We start from the raw sequence: 23,799 nt of genomic DNA on the forward strand, positions 1-23,799 counted from the left end.
TGAGGCACATGATGTGTCTCATTCTGAATTGGTAATGACTTGCACATGTAAAACCATTAAAGTAAATTCTACACAGTCATCAAGAAAGACGTCACGTGTTCACATTGACAATATTTCCAGCTTTATTTGCACAGCATGTACACATTCTTGGTTGTGCAGTTTCAGGTTACACTATAGTTTGCCCACATACAAGAAAAGTCTACAGAAACCACCCTGATGTGTGATATTGAGGACAAACATGACTTGTATAATTGGGAAATCATCTGATTGATGTGTATTCTGACTGCAGTGATCTGTACTGAAGCCTCTGTGCTCATCAAATGTAAAGGAAATCTTTTGGACAGAAAAGTCAAGCAGAAATGTGTTATAACTCTGGCAACCCGGGCATTGGGAACTTTCCAGCAAAGTCTTCCACTTCCTTTCGGATTTCCTTTATTTTCAGTTGGTACTTCTCATTTTGAGCCAGTTCCTCCTTAAACTCCTTCAATGTTGCTTTAGGGTTCATGTTTTTCTGGATCTCCAAAGTCAACACAATGCCTGAAAGCAGATTGACATGGTCAGTCTCTGAGTAGGGCTGTAACTTTGCTTGATATCAGAAGATATATTTTTCACTTATGATGATAAGAATCATAATAACATCTTAATTGTAGTTTTAGTTTTGCCACAAAAACATGTTAAAAAAAAAAAACTTATTAAATTGCAGGTAGATTGACTTTACTCGACAAGTACAACAAAAGTTGAAAACAAAGATGGTCATTTTAGTCTTCTAATATCTTCCGTTTATGTTTTAATGTCATATCAGCAGCATTGGCTATATTCATGCCTTTAGTAAATATAAAATGTATAACATACAGTCATGTCAGTTCCTAAAGCCTCATTCACACTATGAGATACTCGCAGCGGCAAACGTTTATTTCAATGAAGAGCGAGCGACTTCCGGTGACCTCCATCTATGTGTGCGGCAGCGACCGTTGGTGACCAGATGGCCATGTCGAGTGACACAACATAGTTGAGAATCCTTCATTTACTGTTTTTTCAATTACTGTCACGGTTAGGTTTAGGGTTGGGAGTAGACATTAAAATTTACAATTTATCGGGTAATCTAATAAATAACAAATAATACTCAGTACAACTACTGTTTTTACAATACTGTGTGTTGGGTTTAGGGTTGGGGATAGACATTAATAAAGTACAATTAATGGAAAATTTTATAAATGATACAAATAATTCTCATTAACTTCCGACCACAACCAAATCTGATCTAGCAACAACTGGTCGCCCTCAGACGACAGGCAGCTACAAAGTCGCTGCTAGTCTGAACGAGGCATTAAACACTCATTGTAATTAAAAAAAAAATAAATAAATTCAATATTCTTTAGTTCTTTAACAAATTAACAAAAAATATTCTTTAACAAATTCTAAGTCTTGCTACAATTGATTTGACCATTTCGCCTAAAAGCCTAAAAATCCCACAGTGTGCGATTTTTACTTATTTTTTAATAATCCTGAATGATTGTAGCACGCCAGACTGCATGAACATGGCTCCCATGTTACACTGTAAGATCTCAGCTGTCATTAAGTCAGACTGAACGACAATGAAGATAAACCAAACACGAAAAAAAAAAAAAACTCCCCTGGAGTTTGATGTCATCCACCTGGTAACACTTTCAATATCCCACATTCTGAAATGATTCCTCACAGCAAACAAACAAACTGTAGCAGCAAATGTGCACATGGCGTGTCTCTAATAAAACCAGGAAGAATCAAAATTTGTTTTGAGATTTCCCCACAGTCATTTGAATTGTCGCATGAATTGCGTCATCAAATTCGGTTGGTTCTTAGATTGACGCTCATCACAACGGTTGTCACACTGTAGGAAAGAGTCTGAAATCTTCTGACACTGCCAGAACTTCATCTGAGGAAAAATCTGATCGCAACGGGCACCAAGCGGCTGTCTGTGAACCTGTTAAACCACTAAGATGACAGATTTTAGCCAAGGATTTCAGGATTTCCCAAATTTGTCTCAGATGACAAAATCATGGCTGAAATCTCACAGTGTGAGCAGGGCTTTAGACTACTACAGCAATAAAGACATTGAAAAACAAAACACTGTTTCTATAATAATGTTGAAATGCAGCCCTGTCCCAGGAAAAACAGGATGTCTGGCCATCCTACAGACAAACGTCACTGGCACTGTGTGTGAAACTGGACGTGTGGCGTGAGAGTGTGAGAACAGTGTCAGATGCATGAGTGTTGGCAGCCCTGCTGTAACAGACACTCATAGTAATGTGCATCCTGTCCACGTAAACTGGCCTGTCAATCATCTTGTCCCAGTTAACAACCTCCACATTTCATTTCCTGCTGTATTGGGGAGAACGAAAAAAGTAGCAAACTTATCTGCCAGCCTTTGCTCTTTTAGCAGGAGAATACTCTGCATTTAAAAGGCTAAATGGATGCTTATAGATATTTACATTCAAAATGAAATAAACCACTAAATAAATGATCATATTCATGCTTTTTTACCCTTACATCACAGCAAATAAATCAGGAAGTAGGCCGCCAAACACACACATGCAGAATTTTTATCAGTGGTCATACAGCCATACTTTCAAACTTTAGAAGTGTTGAAAAATGGAAATATTTAAACTGTTAGCCAATTATGCGAGTGGCCATTTATTCCCGAGTAAAAAAACAAAAACACTTCCCAAATGCAATTAGGCAATGAGGTTTAAATGCTTTTTTTTTTTTAAGTCCCTTATTCCTTTCCCTGTACCTGACAGTAGCCCTTATTACACATACAGATATTTCTGGAAAATTACCGGCAATTTTCCGGAAAGGTCTGTATGTGTGAAAAGGTTCTTTATGAAAATACCGGTAAATTTGTTCCTGCAATTTTCTGGAAAGAGAAGTTGTAACATTACCGGTAATTTGCCGGAATGCTGTTCTGGGTGAACGCAGAAGGAAGATTGCAGGAGTGAACGCGCTCTTTCCGGCAATCTTCCTTCTGTGAGACGTGAGTGGTCTACTTTAGCCAATCAGAACAGTCAGACGCATTCACGTTTGCACGGTTTATGAAAATAAAAGCCTTTGAATATTTTTCCAGGCTCATTCAGCTGCTAGATGTTAGTCAGATTGTTTCTCTGTTCCTTCTTAATGCCAACTGTGCAAAAAAATATTGATAAAATGCTTTGTTCGTTCAGTTGCTTGACGCATTGTGTGTGCCTGTGAAGCAGCCTGTGAGCACCAGCACACACTTGCATATTATGAACATCTCGACATGCAAAGTGTTTTTTATTTATTGCCACATCAGCAACTTATGGCCATTTCATGGAAAAATGGATATACATAAAAATATTACATGATAAAAACAAATTTGTATTACAATAAAAAAAAAATGTAGAAAATATAAATAAATAAAATTCACACAGAAATAAATACAAAGTTATATGATTTTTCAGTTAAATTTTTGATAAATAATTTTAAATTCTTCCTGGTGGTACTTTTTTTTTTTAAAATGTCCATCAAAGTACTCTCCTTATGTAAATTGTGTCTAATTGTAGTCAAACTTTCACATTCCAACAAAATAGGTTTCATGGTAAGAGCAGTCTGCCAGTAATTATTTAGTTGGGTCTTCGTTAGAGTAAATACAAATGAGTCAACGTAAAATGTCCAATTTGATATCTAGTATAGACAGTTTGATCATGCCTGGTGTCAAAATTATAATTTGTCAAGTGTCTTTCATTTATTTTTGGGTTAATAACATGTTATTTATTATTTATGCAGATTCATATGGTTTTCAACAAAGTTATTCACAATACTTTTCCATCCACAGAGTTAGTAATTTAGTCAAATGTTTGCAAATACAAGTACAGCCATTTAGAGGTAATTTCTAGTTAATGATGTCAGAATATACCGGTATTTTGGAAAGGATGTGCGAGTGCTCTTTTCTGGAAAAACCTCTTTTCTGTAACGTCCTCGTCTGTGTGAACAGTGCTTTTTTAAATTTACCCGTACATTCGTCCGGAAATTTTCCAGATATTTAGCGGTATCACTGTGTGAAAGGGGCTAGTGTAAAAAAAAATGAAATGCATAAAACAAAGGCATAGAGTTTTCATGGACACATCCTACCAGAAACAGTGGACCATCCGGTAACTTCTGGCATACTGTACTTTAGTATACTAATCGGACATGCCATCTAGGGTAGATATTATGCACACTGGTTCAGAGGGAGAGCCATTTATTCACTTTTGAATGGATACTCTGTTGAATCAATGAATCCCTCATAAAAGATGAGATTTCCCCCAGCTATTAGAGGTTTAAGTGTCATACTTGTTACCCATGACAGACCTGAAACAGCCAAAACACCAATACAAAAACAGTGATTCAGTGTCGTGTTACTGTGAAGCTCACCCTGGTGAATGAACTCTGCAACCTTATGGAAATGTTCCTCCAACAGTCCTCGAGATGTGAGAGCCGGAGACCCTAAACGCAAGCCGCTGGGCCGCAAGGCACTTTTATCACCTTCGAAACAGAATTTGGTAAAAGGTTAAGTGGAAAGAAAAGCAGAAGAAAAATAAACATTCAGCTCAAAAAGAAGTGTTTGGTTGTGCACCTGGGCAGGTGTTTTTGTTGCAGGCGATGGCACAGGCTTCCAGAACTTTCTCTGCTCTTCCTCCATCAGTTCCATTTGAACGGAGATCAACCAAGATGAGGTGATTATCAGAGCCGCCTTTATTTAAAAATAAAATAATTTACTTAACACAGCTGCCCTTCTGTATCCAATCTATATCACTCAGCCAATCATTACTTTTGCCTATAATTTACACCTAAATCCTTAAGAAACCTACCAGTAACAACTTTGTAGCCCTTGTCCATCAGAGCAGAGGCCAAAGCCTTGCAGTTTGCCAGAACTTGCAACTGATAGGTTTTAAACTCAGGAGTCAGCGCCTGCTTCAAAGCAACAGCGACACCTGTGAATCACAACAAATTAAAGCACATGATTTGGAGAAAACATTTGGTTCAAATGATGCAATGCATTTAAAAGATCTTTTATAGAAAAAAAAAATTGTATAGACAAATATAAAAATATATCAGCATTCAGAAATATTCACAATTCTAAAAATGAATTAATTTGAATGAGAACGGTTAATGTGTAAATTACATTAGGGATGTAACAATATTGTAAATACCGTAATACAGCAATAGCAATTTTTTTAATATTACCTTAGGCGCATGACTCAAAACTATATTTCTAAGAAAAATTAGCTTAGGCGAATGAAGCGAACGGGAGGTAGCGGGAACTACAATTCCCATCAGCCTTGGCGTGGCCATCATCCTTTGCGGTTTGTTGTCACTACAGATCCAGTAATGCGGAAATGGAGTGTGTTTTGCTAGTAGCGGGGAAGAAAAAGAGCTGGTGATCGAACCTAAAGCGGGTTTTAAATCGGATGTGTGGAAGCATTTCAGTTTCTTTCTAAAAAGATACGAAAAAGAAGAAAAGGTGACAGACAAAGAAAAAAAACGGTATGCAGGCACTGGCAGACTGGTAAAATATAAGTCGGGGAATACGACTAAAAACAGTCATGGGGACTGCAGAACACAGCACACTAGCTAGATTGTTGCAGACATTGACTTGTACCGCAAAGAGACCTCTATCTCACTCATGGCTTGTGCTCTCAAGTGGTGGAAAGACAATGCACAACGTTACCCACTGCTGTCAACCTTGGCTAAATCATATCTCTCTGTCCCAGAAACCTCAGTCCCAAATGAGAGGGTTTTTTTTCTGTTGCAGGGGATATGCCCAGAGATCCCAGCTTTTACCAGATTATAGTTAAATGATAATTTTCCTTAAAAACCCATCTCTATCTAAGTGAGTGATTAAATGTTGAATGTGATGAGATTTCAATAATACTAAATTGAAACTTTATTTTTTTGTATAGTTAAATAGTTTATTAAAATTGAAGTTCTTGTTTCGAAACTTACAGATAGATGGCTAATTTATATGTCATTGATATGTTCAGTGATAAGGTAAATAAACACTTTTGGCACTTTGAGTCTTTTCATTAGTTTTGTTTTTTCTGTAAATTATTCAATAAATACCGTACCGTGCCATTTATACCGAGGTATTATCGTACCGTGAAATTCTGATACCGTTACATCCCTATATTACATGAATACTTATTGTTTTATTTAAGACAAAGAATATACTTGGAAGAAAGAAAATGAAACCAAATTGAGGGTGTCAAATATTAATTACCAAAATACATTAATTTATCTATTTTCTGTTTATTTTGCCGTAAACTGATTAAAATAAAAAATGCAGTGTCAGATTTGGTTGTCAATTACAAAAGCACAAGCATGATTGGCTGTCTCACATTTTATAACCCATAAATATCTGGAGAACTGTAAAATTAACAGAAATTAAGCTGTCTGAAACATGTAACAACACATAAACATGTATATTAAGATCAATAAAGCCCAGAAATCAGCTTTAATTTATTTTTACATTTATTAGTTTATTTCTTTGAGCATATTAGTTTTTTTCTTATTTAAAAGGGATGAAATAAGTTGTATATGCATGTGATATATTTGCGTGCATTTTACTTCATGAGTAAAACAGGATGAATTAGAGTGATTTTTAGGTGATTTTCCCAAGTTGGTCATTATACAGACTTGCAACAGCTAACAGACTATTAACACACCTGCGGACTAGGGTTGGAAGGTGTCGACCAATTTGACATGGCTCGATGTCTAATGTGAAACATTGCGATGAGTGAGACGCGATCAATCAGGTCATCCTTGATAAACTGTCCGACATGCACTGCTCTCAGGGGTTTTGCACTCAAAGCTGTCTGCTGGAGCTCAAAAGCGTGTATACGCTACAGTATGACAGTGTGTGTGTTTGGTCACGTGATGTGCATTTTTTGCGGTATAGTGTGAAGGGGACTTTTCAGAAACGCAAGATGAAATGCCAGTGTGGACGTGGATTTGTTTACATTCTAAAATTCCTTTTTTAAAATTAATACGCATTTGTGTAAACAGGGCCTGAGTGTGTATTTTTCGTGAGTGGGTTGCTGCTACGATGGGGGCGGGGCTCAGCATTAGACCCAACCCTACTGAGAACTGTGCAGGCAATGTTTTCAGCATCTAATAAATAAACATGTAGTCAATAAAGACATATAGGAGCTCAGCTGTTACCTGCGATGGCATGGTTATGCGGGCCGCCCTGCAGTCCAGGAAACACAGCCTGATTAATCAGACTTTCCAAATTGTACATCGTCTCCTTGCCGGTCTTTGCATCAACACTACGAACTCCTGAAAAACGAGAGACAGCGAGTTGTTACAGTATCTTTGACCTTGATTCAGTTTTACAAAATCAAACCAAACTCACCCTTCCTGAAAAATATGACTCCTGCCCTGCAGCCCCTCAGAGTCTTATGGGTGGTCGTGGAAACAACATCACAGTATTCAAATGGAGAAGGAACGACCCCTGCTGCCACCAGACCACTGATATGAGCCATGTCTGCCAGAAGATACGCTCCGTTCTCATCTGCAATCTTTCTCAGCCGACTGTAGTCCAAGTTTCGGGAATAGCAACTGGTGCCTTATTAATTAAACACATCAACTTTTTTTTATATCAATATTTACAAGTATTAGTCGTTCTTTTTCTCATCCAAGCAACACTGGCTCAACTAGTAATGTGAATTTGAGAAAGCTATTAGTCCAACTACAAGCAGAAAGAGAAGATTTTATGTTGTTTCATTCATTTTTGCTAAATAACTAATGTATGAAGCACTATTAAAACAATGAATTATAATAAAAACTATAAAAAACAAAGTAATAAACATGTATCATTAAAAAAATAATAATAATTAAATATTCAGAAACAGTTTTGCTCATACTTTACCAAAAGGATCCATTAATTAAATGTATTTGCTAACAAGAACTAACTTGTACAGTATTTATTAATCTTTATTCAACACGTACTAATGCATTATTAAAATACAAAGGTGTTTGTTAGCATTAATGCACTTTGAGTTCACAAGAACTAACAACGAGCAACTTTATGACTAACTATATGCTGTTATAAAGGCATTGTTCAGTAAATAATGTCAGTAAATACATTATTTAACATTAACTTATATTAGTTATAATAAAAACTAATATAGTATAATTATGACAATACTTCTACATCTATAAACTTAATTTTATTCTCTAATATAATTGTTTCTGTTATTAACGCTGACTAAGATCAATGTTGTGAATGTTGTAAGAGAAGTCACTCAACATCAATGCATGTAATATCTATTAAATATTTACACATTAGTCCATCATCAACTGTCACTCAATATAATCTTTAAAGAAAACCTTGATTATGTAGTCACACTTGGTTTTTTTTTTTTTGGCAAAGTAATCTGAAAATAATTTATGATGCACCAATAACTGGGAATAAAAAGTTATAGATTCTATTTACACACACACGCACACACACACGACAAACAAAATCACAACTCATAAGATGTTTAAAAAAGAAAATAAGGAAAAAGAAACAACTAAAATGAGTTCCTCAGATTTTCTAAGAAAATATACTGACCTGCAATGATTAGTCTTGGGTGGAAGAGACGAGCATTTTCCTCAAGTCTGTTATAATCGATGTACCCAGTTTCTGGATTGACCTGGACAAATAAGACACTTATTATTTGAAAATGATAATTCATAATAATTGAAGAAAAAAAAAAGCAAGCTATAACATACAGTGGTCCCTCGTTATTTGTGGGAATTACGTTCTAAAAATAACCCACAAAAGATTTAATCCGCCATGTCGCGCGACTTATTTTTTTACAATTATTATAGACGTTTTAAGGCTGAAAAACCCCTCATTATACACTTTATACACTTTTCTTAGACATGCATTAACATTTTCACATTTTTCTCTTGTTTGAACACTCCTAAAGTTCAAACCTTCGTAGTAAAATAAGTCCTGTAATATAGAAGACGACACAAGATGAAAACCATTTGATCCTCAATTTATTCCGTAATGGTGCCCTGCATCAGTGTAACTTCTACCTTCCTTTAGCATGTTCAGAAGTTCAACTTTTTGTGCGGTGGTCAACATCTTCCTCTGCCTTTTGGGTGCTAACGTAGGTGCCTTTGACGGTGCAGAAGCAAATGTGTCAAGCTGAACGCATTTTGTACAGTACAGGAGACACGGCACGAAGACTGATTGACAGTGGTCTACAGCCAATTAGGACGCAGAACACAATGCGCTGTACACAAAAAGCATGCCAAATTGCACAAAAAAAAAAAAACTGTGAGGCAGCGAAAGGTGAACTGCGTTATAGCGAGAGATCACTGTACTTGCAAATTACAGATCATATGCATCCAGCCACTTAAATTCAGTTTACAAAGTCACCTTATAAGGCATGGACTCAAAAAAAATGGACGTGGCAGAGATTTTCTTCTTGTCAGTCATAAAGCCGTGAGTGAGATGACCACCATCTGGCAGATCAAGGCCCATGATTCGCCCATGGGGCTCCACTATAGCTGTGTATACGGCAAAGTTTGCGGGCGACCCTGGAGGAAAAAAACAATAGTAATAATAATAGTTTAAATAAGAGCTTGAGTTAAAGATTTAGTTCACTTGAAAATTACAATCAGTAAAAAAAAAAAAAAAAAAAAAAAAAAAAAAAAAAAAAAAAAAAAAAAACATAAAAAAATTCTTAACTTCTGCTAAAAAAAAAAAAAAAAAAAAAAAAAAAGATTTTGAAGAATGTTGGAAACCGGTAGCCATTGATTTGCCTAGTGTTTTTGTTGATATTAATGACTACCGCTTCCCCACATTCTTCAAAATATCTTCTTTTGATGTTCAACAAAATAAATAAAAAAAAGAAACCAACATTGGTTTGGACATTGAGCAAAAGGCCAGTAAATATCCATGTTTGGCTGCACTGTCCCTTTAATGATTACATCATCTCTAACTGCAACAACAGTCCAGTGACACAGAAACAAACCTACCAGAGTACGGCTGAACATTCACTCCCCATTTCTCCGGGTCGAGGCCGTACACCTTCAAAGCTCGGTCCTGACACAAACGCTCCAGCTCATCAACATGCTCTGTGCCTCCATAATACCTAACACATTAAACAAAGCTTTACTGATGTTTAACACAAGGCTAATTCTAAAATGTGTCTGGGCAAAGAACAAGTACAATGTGTTCATTACATAATGCTAATCTTATTTGCTTTACAACAACAGCATTAAACTGTAATTTAACAATCACCTCTGGCCAGGATAACCTTCAGAGTACTTGTTGTTCATGCAGGAGCCCAGAGCCTCCAAAACAGCTCGACTTGTGAAGTTTTCAGAAGCAATGAGCTCTAACCCATACGTCTGACGCTTCTTCTCCTTCTTTATGATGTCAAACACCTGGAGTGAAACAAAAAAAACATTATTGCTATTGTTTGTGTTTAAAGCCATGCCAGCTTCTACAGCCTTTAGCATTAGCAAGACAACATATACTGGAGCCATAAACTGTATTAGGTTTTACAATTTGTTTTTTGCTAAAAACTGTAAAACTGTATTTGGATTAACAACATTAAATTGCTTCAAAAGAATGAACTGAATAAAATTAATTTCACACAGAATTAAAAACCAGCACAATCCAACGAAACATGTTTCATAGTTCAAGTGCCTTTACAAAAAGAATATGTGACCGAATCTACAAGTGGTAAAACCAATCTGATCACACCGATTGGAAAGTTTTTTACTGACATCAGGGCTAATTTCGTGAAGTTTGTTTTTTGTATGTAGAGCACATTCTCTTTTCCATTTGTTATTAATGTGTGAACAAATTGTTGGTTTAAGATTAAAGCAGTGAACAAATCTTGGGGTCCTTCAAAAGTGTTTTTTTTTTGTTTTTTTGTTTTTGCAGCTCTGCCATTGATTCCACAATGTCCAGGTATTAACACATAAGCACAGATAGAATCTATTTTGATTGAGGTGATATGAATTGCTCTGCAGATAAACATCAAACGGCAGATCAGAGTCTAAGAGACGTGATTTCATCAGAATTCCCAAAACAGCCCTTTGCTCTAGAGATGCACCAATCAACTGGCCAAAGGCCAGAATTGGCCAGTTTTCACATTATCAGCCTGACCAGTCATTCCAGCCACTCTTTATTGTTATAAATGGATGTGTATATGCATGCATGTATGTATGTATGTATATGTGTGTGTGTGTATGTGTGTGTGTGTATATATATATATAATTTTTAGGGTTTCTTTTCCACTTATGTCATTCTATTTTTTTGTGTTGATTTGTTTGTATGTATCCTGAGCTCCTGAAAAAAAAAGTATTCCGTGTTTGTGCACAATTGTAGAATAAAGCTCATTCTGATTAGGCTCGTTTGAGGTGCGCCTCGCCATGACTGCATTGTAAACGAGAGCAGGCGTGCGCAGTAAGAGGAGGGCTCAAAAATTACATCAGAAGTCGGACACTTGCCGAATCTCACTGTTAAGCCACCTGGAAACGTCACCAGTGGCGGAGATCTCGTTCGCGTTTTTTAATCGCAGACGAATGACCTCATAAAAAATACTATGGTGATTTATAGTAAATGTTATTGCATTTTTGAACATGTTTATTCAGTATTGGGTTATGTTTATAGTTGTTGTGATACCAGAACTATAACATTTAAATAGGCTATTTTATAACATGGTTCAAAAGCACTACAGTATACTTACTATAGTATTTTTTAATGTGGGAGTGGATGCAATAGAAATATCACTGTTTTTACAAAAAGATGGTCAGAATTACAGAAGATGAACAGCTTATTAACTAAAAGAGTGTATTAAAAATATAATTCTGTATATTCAACAAACGTTAAAAGAATAACAAAATAAACAGCTTATACAGCAAGAAAACTTTCAAGAAACCTAATTTGGTTACATTATAAATGAAGTAGCTATAGCAAGATGCTTTTGAGTGACGGGTCATGACAAATAAATTCTTAGGGGGTTAATTATATTGACAAGCTTATTAGGTCTATATAAACTGCTTTTACTCCAGCCAGGCTAAAATAAATAGCCCAAGACTTTCTCCAGAATAAAAACTATTAGACTGTAGGAAAAACTGTGGAAATGTTCTTGGTCTATTAAACATGACTTTTGACTCCACATACATATATATATATATATATGTGTGTGTGTGTGTGTCTAGTTTACTACACCCTTTTCGCTTCTCATATGAAACCACACAAAGATGAGGCATAATGACAAAACAGTCTGATTACCTTTGTATTTCTCAATATATGTATATATTGGATTGACTTTAATGAAATAATGCTGCATAAAAATTACAATACAAAATTCACACAAACATACGAAAAGTAAAACTGAGAGAGAAATAAAATACAGCACACACACATCCTAATGATTTATTAGTAACATTTAGTTATATTGGATAGGTCACATTATGTTTTACAAAGATGTGTTTTGTTTTTGTTTGCGTGTAAATCTAAATAAATAACCATATGTAATGCTCTGTATGACTTTTTTTTTAATTATCAACGTAAATACAAAAAAAGGTATTCAACAAATCCAGGTATAAACCTTAGTAAAACAAGATAATAAAGTGTAATGTGTCAGTCTCATCCAATCAGCATTAAGCTGTGTCGTCAGCCAGTCGTTTCCCATCATGCTTTTGGTAACGCAGTCTTTTGAGAGCAACTGCGGCCGACTGCTCTATCCGAGGTACCCGCCTCGCGATCGCGAGAGTTTTTTGGCACACGTCAGCGTGACATCAGAGCGAGGCAAAGGCAAGGCGGACACATTTCTAGCCGGCATGCATCTTGCGGTGATCACCGGTGATCGATTCTGCGCAGATTTTGGCCAAGTCAAACGAGCCTATTGTTAGTGGCAGTGTCAACACTGCACTTGTGTCTTTGCCCAAGGCTATTTTTTGACTGGTTACCCATAAACCAAGAGATAGAATTTTGTTCTAGCTAATGCATTGTTCACACCACATGCATTGAGTCACTTGCTCTAGTTTACTTATGGGACGTTTGCCCCCATGTGATTTTTTTGCTTGAGTTAAATTATTTGATCAGGCACGGCTGATGTAGCGGAGGCGAATTCCACAACGTATGCTGCATTTTGTAACAGCAAATTATTCCTGTTCACAAGAAATACATTTTAATGTGAAGACTGAAATTGAATAACGTCAGATAAAGGTTGTCTTTTAATTGCTTTAATTCTCCAGAGAATGATCCATTTACACAAAGACAGCCTCTGTGAGCAAAATGATCCCAAGAATGGGCTCGCAGGTGTTTTTGAGAAAATATTACAATGTTTTAGATGAGAATTTCTCTACAGCTTTTTTTTCTCTAGCCATCTAAAAATGTTTGCTGCATGGGTAGAACATTCGGATAGACATGTCAAAATTGCTTTGAGAGAAAACATTTGTTTAAGTTGCAAGTAAGTGCTTTACTCATGCTGCAGTTATTCCAGACCTGTTTGACTTTATTCTGTTAGAACTGAATATAAAGTTATTCTGAAGACGGTTGGATAAAAGCACCCATTAAGCTCCACTTTATATTTGTTCCTACTTTGGATTTCAATAGTTGTTACTTTCCAACATTCTTCAAAATATCTTGTTTGTGCTCAATAGAAATAAGTTTTGAACCACATGAGTGTGAGTACATTGTGAGGAATTTTCATGTTTGGATGGACAGTCACTTTAAATCAGTCCATGATATGATCAGTGTTAGGACTGCGTTGTTTTATGGTTTTGATTTGATTCTAGATTGGGGGCGTGCCTTCAGTGCACCTGATGCTGGTCAGAGAGCTTGTCGGGCGCTGTCCATTCACTTGGCAGTTGGCCAGAGCTGCGCTCCAATTTGGGCATTATGCTTTGTTTCGCATCCATACACTATCACTGACAACATTTACCGCATCCATTCATTTGCATTTCACACTGATATTTTGATTATATAATTTAAATTGAGTTAAATAAATCTTCTTTTTGATTATACTTCTCCTTGTCGTCTCCCTTACTATGTTACATCCCTGAGCCAGGTGTAACAATCAGTCTTACCTCAGGATCATTGGTGCTCAGAGGCTCCAACATCATCTTGTTATGAGATTCCCATGTTTTCTCAGTATGACCGTTGAGCTGGGACATGGTTGATGAACTGGAATAAACATTATTAATCAATACAAGACTGCCAAATGCAAAACATAGTGTAAACACAGTAATAGTAGTAGTAGCAATTGCGAGTAGCAATCATATATTTAGAATGCATCAAATAAAACTACTAATAGTCATGGTCTTCAATTGAAAAAAATATATAGATATTAAGAAATGTGTGCGTGTAAAATAAAGGTACGCTTGCAAAAAAAGGAAAAAAAATAACCTCAAACTAGTATAATAAAACAACTGATAAATGGTCATTATTAAAATACTTTACAATAACGACTACATCAGTTAACATGAACAATGAAAAATAAAGCAGTTAATCACGTGCGAATACATCATTGCAATAAAATTATCACCAAAGCAAATATTACTACAAAATGTCACGAATCATATTAAAAGACAATTGATATATTTACACACACACACAAAACTGCTCAGCTGTCAATCAAATGATGCAACTGACTGCAGCTGCCAGAGCACAGCACGCCTTTTACAGGTTATGAAACAACTTTGAGAAGTGCTTTTAAAGCACAAGTATATAACTTTAGGTTTAAGATAAGCGACACATTAACCGGAACTTCTGCCTTTAAGATTATATTTTTGCCGCGAATACATTCGCCAACGTCTAGCAACGATACAAACTATGGATACACATGATTAATAATATACTCATAAAAACGGAGATGTGACTGTATAAAAAGTACAAAATAGTTGTCTTTAACACGCTCGTCATGCAACGATTTACACAAGAATAACAGATCGCCATTCATCGGTCGAGAATGCGAAGCACATGCAAAAAGTCACAAGGGTTTGATTTGACACACTCGGTTAAAACTCTGCCCCACGCTAACGTTAACTATTGTGAACGGTTTATGTGTAAGCATTAAACACTTGCAATTAATCACATTTCACTTACCTTCGCAAATGTGTCAGACAAGTTTTGCCCAAACCTACTTTGTGGTCTCTTCCAGCTTTCCTCGTGCCAAAGTCCGCGAAATTTGGAGACCAATGAGCGGCTGCGGGGCGTGGCTACTCGGGCAATTTCTGTTCCGCCCACTGAGGAAAGATCTAAAATACACAGAGCGACTTCTGAACAACTGCAATGTTCATCCTATTATTATGATGCGGACTCGCATTATTACACATGTTTCTTCTACTTTATGTCTTCGAAAACCTGAAGACAACACGAAATTTCCTGGAGCTTTGAGACATTTGTTAAAGCTAATTGCAATATAGTCGACACTTTATAGTAAGGTCTGTTAGTTAAATTAATGCAACAATCGATTTTAACTAATAGTGAATACATTTGTTACAATGCTTTTTAATATATATATATATATATATATATATATATATATATATATATATATATATATATATATATGTATGTATGTATGTATGTATGTATGTACACACACACACACACTCTCTCACTGGCAAGTTTATTAGGTACAACCGGGTTGGACCTAATAAATAACATGACAGCATCACGCAGTTGCTGCAGATTTATCGCTTTATGACATGACGAGTTGTCCTGCTGGACACCAGAAGATGCGTACACTGTGGTCAAATTCTGACCCTACCATCTGAAGGTTGCAGCAGAAATGGAGACTCATCAGACCAGGTAACGTTTTGTCAATCATCTGTTGTCTTATTTTGGTGAGCCTGTGTGAATTGTAGCCTCAGTTTCCTGTTCTTAGCTGACAGGAGTGACACCCGGTGTGGTCTTCTGCTGCTGCAGCCCATCTGCCTCAAGGTTGGACGTGTTGTGCTTTCAGAGATGCTCTGCTGCATACCTCGGTTGTAATGAGTGGTTATTTGAGTTACTGTTGCCTTTCTATCAGCTCCAACCAACCTGGCCATTTTCCTCTGACCTCTGGCATGAACTATTTCTCTTTTTTGGATCATTCTCTGTAAACCCTAGAGATGGTTGTGCGTGAAAATCCCAGTAGATTAGCATTTTCTGAAATAATCAGACCAGCTCATCTGCCACCAACAACCATGCCATGTTCAAAGTCACAGATCAAATCACCTTTCTTCCTCATTCTGATACTCGGTTTGAACTGCAGCAGACCATCTTGACCATGTCTACATGCCTAAATTCATTGAGTTGCCGGCTTGTAATTGGCTGATTAGAAATGTGTGTGTGTGTCCATCTGTCTGTCCATCTATATATATATATATATATATATATATATATATATATATATATATATATATATATATATATATATATATATATATATATATATATATATAATGTGCTATATTTTCCAAACACCAGAGATTTTTTACCTTTTTTTTTACTTTTCACCCTCCAAATCAATATTTGGTGCAAAAGCTCTGATTCAAAGCTCTGGCTCTGATTTTATACTGTCATATTTTGGAAATAAATGTTTAAAAGGCCAATATGTAGTAAAAATTTTCTTAATTGTAATTTAAAAGAAATGTTCTCAAACCTTTATAGATTAAAACAAAGATTAACCCCTACCCAATAAATCCATTAAATGTAAGAGTCTCTCTTTTCCCCCATAGCTGTACATTCAAGTACAAACCTTCACCTTTATAATTTGAAAAGATCTTCAAAAATGCTATTGAGAATAACAAAACAATTGACAAACTAAAACAGATGAATTTTCAATAAAAAGTTCTGACACTTTATTGTTATCCTTTACAATATTTTAAGAGAATACCATCAGAACGTCGCTCTAAATTACACCAGGTCCTTTACAACTGAGGACAGACTATGGCGTCTTTATATTGTACAATCCCCTCAGTTAAATGTGGCAATATGTTAATATATTAATAAATATGACTATATTCCTAATATCATTGAGTGAAAGCAAGCATTAAAATTGAACAAATCCGGGCTCTCACAAAGGCGTTTTGTTTTTGGACGATGCCCACTTTTCTGTGTTAATATACTCTGAAATGCTCCTTTTCAATAGAACATCGTGTTACATCGTTTCGCATCGCATACCTCACTATCATTTGCGTTTTCTTCAAAAATAACATTGTCAATATAACTGTTTACTGTCCACAAAACCTCTGAGAATCCACGATTTAGATTATTTGAGAGACAATGTATGCAGTCCTTTAGCTGCTGCTGCTGCCGCTGCTGCTTCTTCTTTCGCTAAAATGACAAAAGAAACCATCATCAATCTCTAATTTCAGACATTTCCATACATTCCAACAGTTCTATTATACTCCTAGACATTTGCTAGAATCAGATTAGCTGTAAAATTGTTCTATAAAATGTATAATAACAAAAAGTCTACACACATTGGTGACTCAAGAATAGCAGGTATGTTTTTTTGTCTCCAAGATAAAACTTTTTTTTATTATAACTGATAAAACCTGAAGCCCTATATTGACTACTATTGACATCGTTATAGTGGAGTATCTTATGACTAGATAAGATCTGTTTTAATAGAAGACTATTAGAGTAGATTTTGTAGATTTATTGTCCATTTCAGCCCTTTTTCCCTCTGCATGCATGAATTTATTATTTTTTTCGTTTATTCCTTCATTCATTAATTCATTTGCTCTATCTTCCATGTTGTGTTATTTTTTGGGCCCTAGGGCAGGGTTTGTGTGTTGTTCATTCATTACAACATTGCAACTTCAGTTTAAAACAAATATCTCTAACTACACATACATACAAACATTACATATGTGTGTGTGTGTGTCTGTGTGTGTGTGTGTGTGTGTGTGTGTATATGTATATATATGTATGTATATGTGTACGTGTATGTGTGTGTGTGTGTGTGTGTGTGTATATATATATATATATATATATATATATATATATATATATATATATATATATATATATAACTTAGACCTTAGACTCCCAGTATACCTATTTTTATATATATGTATATGTATATATATGTATGTATGTATGTGTGTATATATATATATTGTTATATAACTTAGACCTTAGACTCCCAGTATACCTATTTTTACCATCTCTGCCTCTGAATCATACATTCAGCTTCAATTATCCTGAAATAATTAAGTCAAGCTTTCATCTTTTTTGTATGTTCACTCAAACAAGTTAAACTGGTTACTTGCATTACTTGTCATTTCAGTTATAATCAGGCCCGTAGCCAGGGGGGGTTCGGGTGGTTCGAAAGACCCACCCCCCACTGCCAAAAGGTCCAGAATTCATCCCTTACATGAGCTCATTTGTGTTATTTCGACTTCTTTGCCATCATAAAATGTGAAAATAGTCCACCAAAAAAAGACTTCAATTTAATGCAAACAATTATGTAAATATTAAAGTAAATTTTAATTATCTATTTAAATTAATTGACTATTTTTGTCATCCAAATGAACTTTTTTTTGTAGAGGAGACTAAATAAATCTTCAAGCTCTACATTATTAATATTATTAAGTTTTCTTTTTTTTTTTTTATTCAAATGGCCAAATTCTGACAGAAGAAAGTTGAATATGCTGGCTATAGGCTACAGGTTGTTCTTCTATTTAAAACTTTAACTCCTTTTCCTAATGATATATGATGTAATAAATTTGTATTTAAAAATAAGTTTATTCTATATATTGAGCAAAAGTTTTTGGTAACTCAAAAACTGTGGTTGATGACAATATGACAAGCTAATCCAATTAAAAATAGTGCTTAAAATATCACTAAAATGCAGTATTTAAATCTCATATTTCAATAGAAAATGAGGTGAATAACTGCAAAATGGTCCACTTTTAAAAAAAAGAACCACTTTTCACAAGGCTGGCTACGAGCCTGATAATACAGTACATATTGTGCCTTTTCCTACATTCTGGTCAACTCTGTAACACAGATTATAAAAAGAGTTTAAATAACAAATAATTGTTTACTGTACTTTGAAGGACCCATTATAACAACATCATTCATGATCATTATCAAAATATGTTATTGATTATCTCCATGTCTAAATGCCACCGAATGCTGCTTATTTACCTTTACGTTCCTCGTCTTTTTTCCGTGCAGCCTCCTCACGCTGTTTTCTAATAATGGCGAGTCGAGCGAGGTCAGCTTTAGCTTGATCCGTCTTTCCTGCTAAATGCATTTTCATATACCTTTCTTTCGCCTTTTGCTTTTCAATCTCTTCTCTGAAATGTGTAAGAAAAAACACATTAAAAGAGCTGAAGAAGTACTCACGGACATGAGAATATGATTTTGTCTAAATGTTTTATAGAATATTTTAAACAATGAAGCAAAGTGTAAGCAGTAATGACTAAAACCAATACATATAATATTACAGTAATATAGATAGAGTACAAAAAGAAAATTGCTGTGTGCACACCATGCTATACTTAATGTAATTTCAAGATGACAACACATGATGTTTAATTCAGAACTGCTGAAGTACGCAGACACATACAACAGTATCAAAATATAGGTTATTCTGCTGCAGCGGTACAGTGATCACATGCCATAAGTCATAGCTTTTAGAAAACTTCCAGTTGCATTTATAATTTCACAGAGCATGTGATCTTGTTGGTATCATGGTTATTATGCTACTAACAACATGCCATGTACACACCTAATAATGTTGGCTCATCTCACCCCAGCGTCTCTTACCTTTCTCTTCTGGAAAGCTGTTTAGGTCCCTCAAGTTCTATTTCTGTCACTTTCTTCGCTTTCTGGGCGATTCGATTGGGATTTTCGATCTCTATCAAGCCCTCAACCCCCTTTCTTTTCTGTAACCAAATTGAGATTGCCAGTGTTGTTATTTTTAATGTTGAAAATAAACTACACTGACTAATTTTGTTAAGTGAAATAAAGCGGAAAAGAAAAAAAACACAAATAAAAACAAGCTAAACAGGCAAGCAGAAGGACTTTGACTATCTTTGGGAACCATATACAAATAATATGTAAATTGTGTGTTTGTAAACATGTATTTTATTTTATTGTTTTATAAAGTTTTTGTTATTTTGTCATTATGGATCTTTCAATGTTTCAATTCATTATTTTCTATTTATTTATTATTATTTTATTTACTTATTTTATTTATTTTTTGTCACGTTATTTGAATGATTATATGTGTATATACATATATGAGAAGGAGGTGGATATGTGCTGTTTCGTAGGCTGCATTGTAACTGTATAGTTGATGGAAGAAAAAGAAAAAAAAATCTATAAATATATTTGGGGGAAAAACAAGCTAAACAGAAATCATAAATTTAGCATCTGAATCTGAATTCAATTAAGTTCAAGTAACTAAAGTACAAAGGCTGACAAAACAACATAAAGCTAAGCAGAAATATACAACTGAAAGCAAAAGCAAAATGTGTGTAAATACAAAAATGGTGTTTAGGGATGGTAATTATTATAATGACATTTCATTTCAAATATTTAACACCTTAACTAACATTTTTTCAATACATGTAAAACTTGTCTAAACCTGAACTTATACTGACAATGTACATATGTATCATATGTACACACAGTAGAATTTTAGTGATTAACAGTTGTATTGATTATCAAGTAAAACACAGAATCAAATATAGTATAACTGTACAGAATCTAATTTTTACAGTTAACAAACCCAAACAAACTAGTGCCCAACTAAAGTCACAACTTGACTATAATTAAATACAATTAATACAAAACGTCAGAAAGTGAGAAAAAAAAATCAACTAGCAATAAATATGACAATAAATGAGATTAATAAATAAAACCAGCTCTTATAAACCCAACTAATTAACACTGTCATAATATTTCTCAATCTTTGACCGTCCTATTTCTAAGTACTTGAACGATTGTTTATAGTAGAAGTGTACTTCGTCCATCAGCTTATATGACATTTTTCCCAAAGCAGCCACTTAGGCTAATTCTATAATGCCCAGTGCCCACTGCTGATTATTTCTACCAATCAGTAAGCTAGTTTGAACGCAAGATTTTATGTATTTAGCTTAAATTTCAAAGTCTGTCCACCCACCAAATGTATATATAATTTAAGTGTGCACTGAAAGACAGGGTTAATATTGCAGCTGCTTGAGTATCACAAAGCCAATCTTCATTCACAAGACGACTGAAAGACACATTTATAACTGCTACATTTTACAGACAGCGGCTAAGTGACTAATCAGAAAGCAATACTCTGCTCCACCCAAACAGGTTTCATTTAACTGTGTGATGCTGGAGAAGCTGGCTTTAGGTTCAAATACTGCCACACTGGTCTCTTATAATGTAAATTAATCTGAGATGAATGCCTAGTCTACATGTATGGATAGTAACATCCTCGTACTCATTTAATTATGAGATAAAGTGTACCTGAGACCCGTCATCGTCACTGTCCTCTGAACCTGATGCTGTTAGTTTGTCTTCACTCTGGTTGTCGTTCACTGCTGCGCCTTCTTCTTCTTCATTCTATGATGCACAGTTCAACATTACACAAACAGTAATGAATTAGCTTAGCTGATTTGCTTTTTGAGAGGGCAAATATTTTGATATCATTGAAATGTATTACAACACAAAACATATCAGTATCAGCCCTATTGGATTTTTTGAAATTTAATTAAACTCAAGTAGATTTAGATCTCACAATTGCTTAATAATCAAAAAAATATTTTTTGATAAAAAAAATTACCAAATAATATAAATATTGTTTTGAAAATACATTTGATTTTAACTGCATAGCTATCACTTTCAGCTGAAAACTTTGATTAATATTTTAGCTGCTACGCTTTGTCAAAAGGAATATATATGATCATTGATATATAATTGGTAATCATCAAAATTTAGTTCCAAAAGAGGATGAGATTTGAAGAAAATTGGTCCAAATGGGTATTTCTCTAGAAATCAGTGCAAGAACATCCAATACATTTTTTTAACCAAACAAATACAGTTTCATTCAGAACAAGCTCATAAAAAACACAAGAAAAATTAATTTAAAATAACGCAGACACTTGTTTCATTTTTTTAAAACAATACAGATATTTAGATATTTGCACAATTTCAGATTTTGATTTAAATTATGTGATAAGAACAACATTTAAAATGACACATTCATACTTATTATCAATCTTAACCAATATGTACAAAATTATCCTCATTATTTGACACTATTTATTATTAAGTAGCACATATTAGGCATGGGACGATAACCGTTTTCTAGGTATACCATGGTTTGGAAAAGTCAAGGTTTTAAAACCGAAAAAAATTTCTGCTGTACTGCTCTTAAAGTATTTTTTTTAATGTTTTTTTTTCTTTTTTGTTTTTTTTTTGGATAACTGTATCTCCAGCAGAAAAGATATCCAAAGATGCCGTTCTAAATTGTGAAGAAATCAGTGTTTTTGAAACTAATGAAGACAGCAGAAGTCAATAATTCATTTGAATTATTAAGACTTACATGTTTACTGCTCCAAAATCCAATATATATATATATATATATATATATATATATATATATATATATATATATATATATATATATATATATATATATATATATATATATATAAGTCAACATTTTAAGTGGATCATCGCATTTCATTAAATTTGTCCTCAAACTAATGAACAACACCCATTCTTGTATTTGGATATTTTTGTAACAATATTTTGACCCATTTCAAATGCTGACTACTGTACATTGATACATTATAGTTATTACCTCTAAATTTTGGAACTTTCCAAAACAACTTGAATTGGTCAACATGTTGCATTTAATGATTGTACATAGTAGTTAAAATCACATAACACAAATTGTAACAAAATGAAATGGACTAATAAGTAAATCTACCAAAAATAACAAGCATTTGATGAATCAGAAAGTGAATTTCCATTTCATGGCAACTTTAAACAGCAGTTACTTTATCCTCAGAGATACTACTCAATACTAACACTCTCACATAAATATTAAAGCTAAATGTAAGTCATTCTTCAACACAAACTGACCTTTTTTCTTTCTTTTTCTGCTTTCATTTGAGCATCAATTTCTTCGGGACTTGTGTAGGTTCTCATGCGACCTTTATGGCCACCTTTTTTCCCTATTATAAAACACATGGGAAACCGTTTTTAAACGACATTGGTCACATAACTTAGTCATACAACTCAGTAAAAAGTTAAATATATCTATATAATATCCATATATTATCAATCATAACAACAGACTGTGACAGCTGAGCGTTGACGAGCACGAGCTCATGACGTGTACCGACTCAACGTGCTCAGTCACTGACCACACCAAAAACAAAACAATCTCTTACCTCCTTTAGGCATAATGAAGAATAAACTTGACTTGAAATAAAAATAATCGAGTTAAACACACTAGGAATCCCAATAAAGGCTTGGTACAGTAATGATATCAGGTTGCCACAGTTCACAACCTAGCGTATTTAACTAAGTACTGAATGCCAGTATTTAACCGCTCGTGGTATTTATCGGCTCGGGTGATATACAGTAAATGACACCAACACAAAACTCCACGATTATGTAGGTACAGTCATCGATTAGCATTTAGCCAGCGGGTCCATGTTCTTATATTTACATTCAGGCACACGATCAGACACCTAGCCTGATGCAATATGGTGGACTACAGAATAACATCACAGCTTTACCATAATAAAACTATTGCTGATATTTGAGATACTCAGTAATTCATAACA

The 23,799-nt window shown here is 34.6% G+C and overlaps 2 protein-coding genes across 2 annotated transcripts; both read right to left on the reverse strand.

The window, feature by feature from the left end:
* Positions 1 to 101: 101 nt before the first annotated feature.
* Positions 102 to 15,163, reverse strand: shmt1 (serine hydroxymethyltransferase 1 (soluble)). The gene is given in 12 exon segments (NM_201046.1): positions 102 to 537; positions 4,411 to 4,521; positions 4,613 to 4,729; positions 4,848 to 4,970; positions 7,198 to 7,314; positions 7,391 to 7,603; positions 8,594 to 8,675; positions 9,413 to 9,573; positions 10,015 to 10,130; positions 10,280 to 10,425; positions 14,089 to 14,185; positions 15,107 to 15,163. Coding segments are annotated over 11 exon segments (1,446 nt in total). The 5' UTR covers positions 14,176 to 14,185; positions 15,107 to 15,163; the 3' UTR covers positions 102 to 364.
* A 1,661-nt stretch (positions 15,164 to 16,824) lies between these two features.
* Positions 16,825 to 23,691, reverse strand: pdap1b (pdgfa associated protein 1b). Its single transcript, NM_200210.1, is given in 6 exon segments — positions 16,825 to 17,323; positions 19,148 to 19,299; positions 19,772 to 19,890; positions 21,467 to 21,562; positions 23,090 to 23,181; positions 23,401 to 23,691. Coding segments are annotated over 6 exon segments (537 nt in total). The 5' UTR covers positions 23,414 to 23,691; the 3' UTR covers positions 16,825 to 17,258.
* Between the last annotated feature and the right edge of the window lie 108 nt (positions 23,692 to 23,799).

This window comes from Danio rerio, chromosome 3 (genome assembly GCF_049306965.1).
Source record: "Danio rerio strain Tuebingen ecotype United States chromosome 3, GRCz12tu, whole genome shotgun sequence".
Taxonomy (NCBI): Eukaryota; Metazoa; Chordata; class Actinopteri; order Cypriniformes; family Danionidae; genus Danio; species Danio rerio.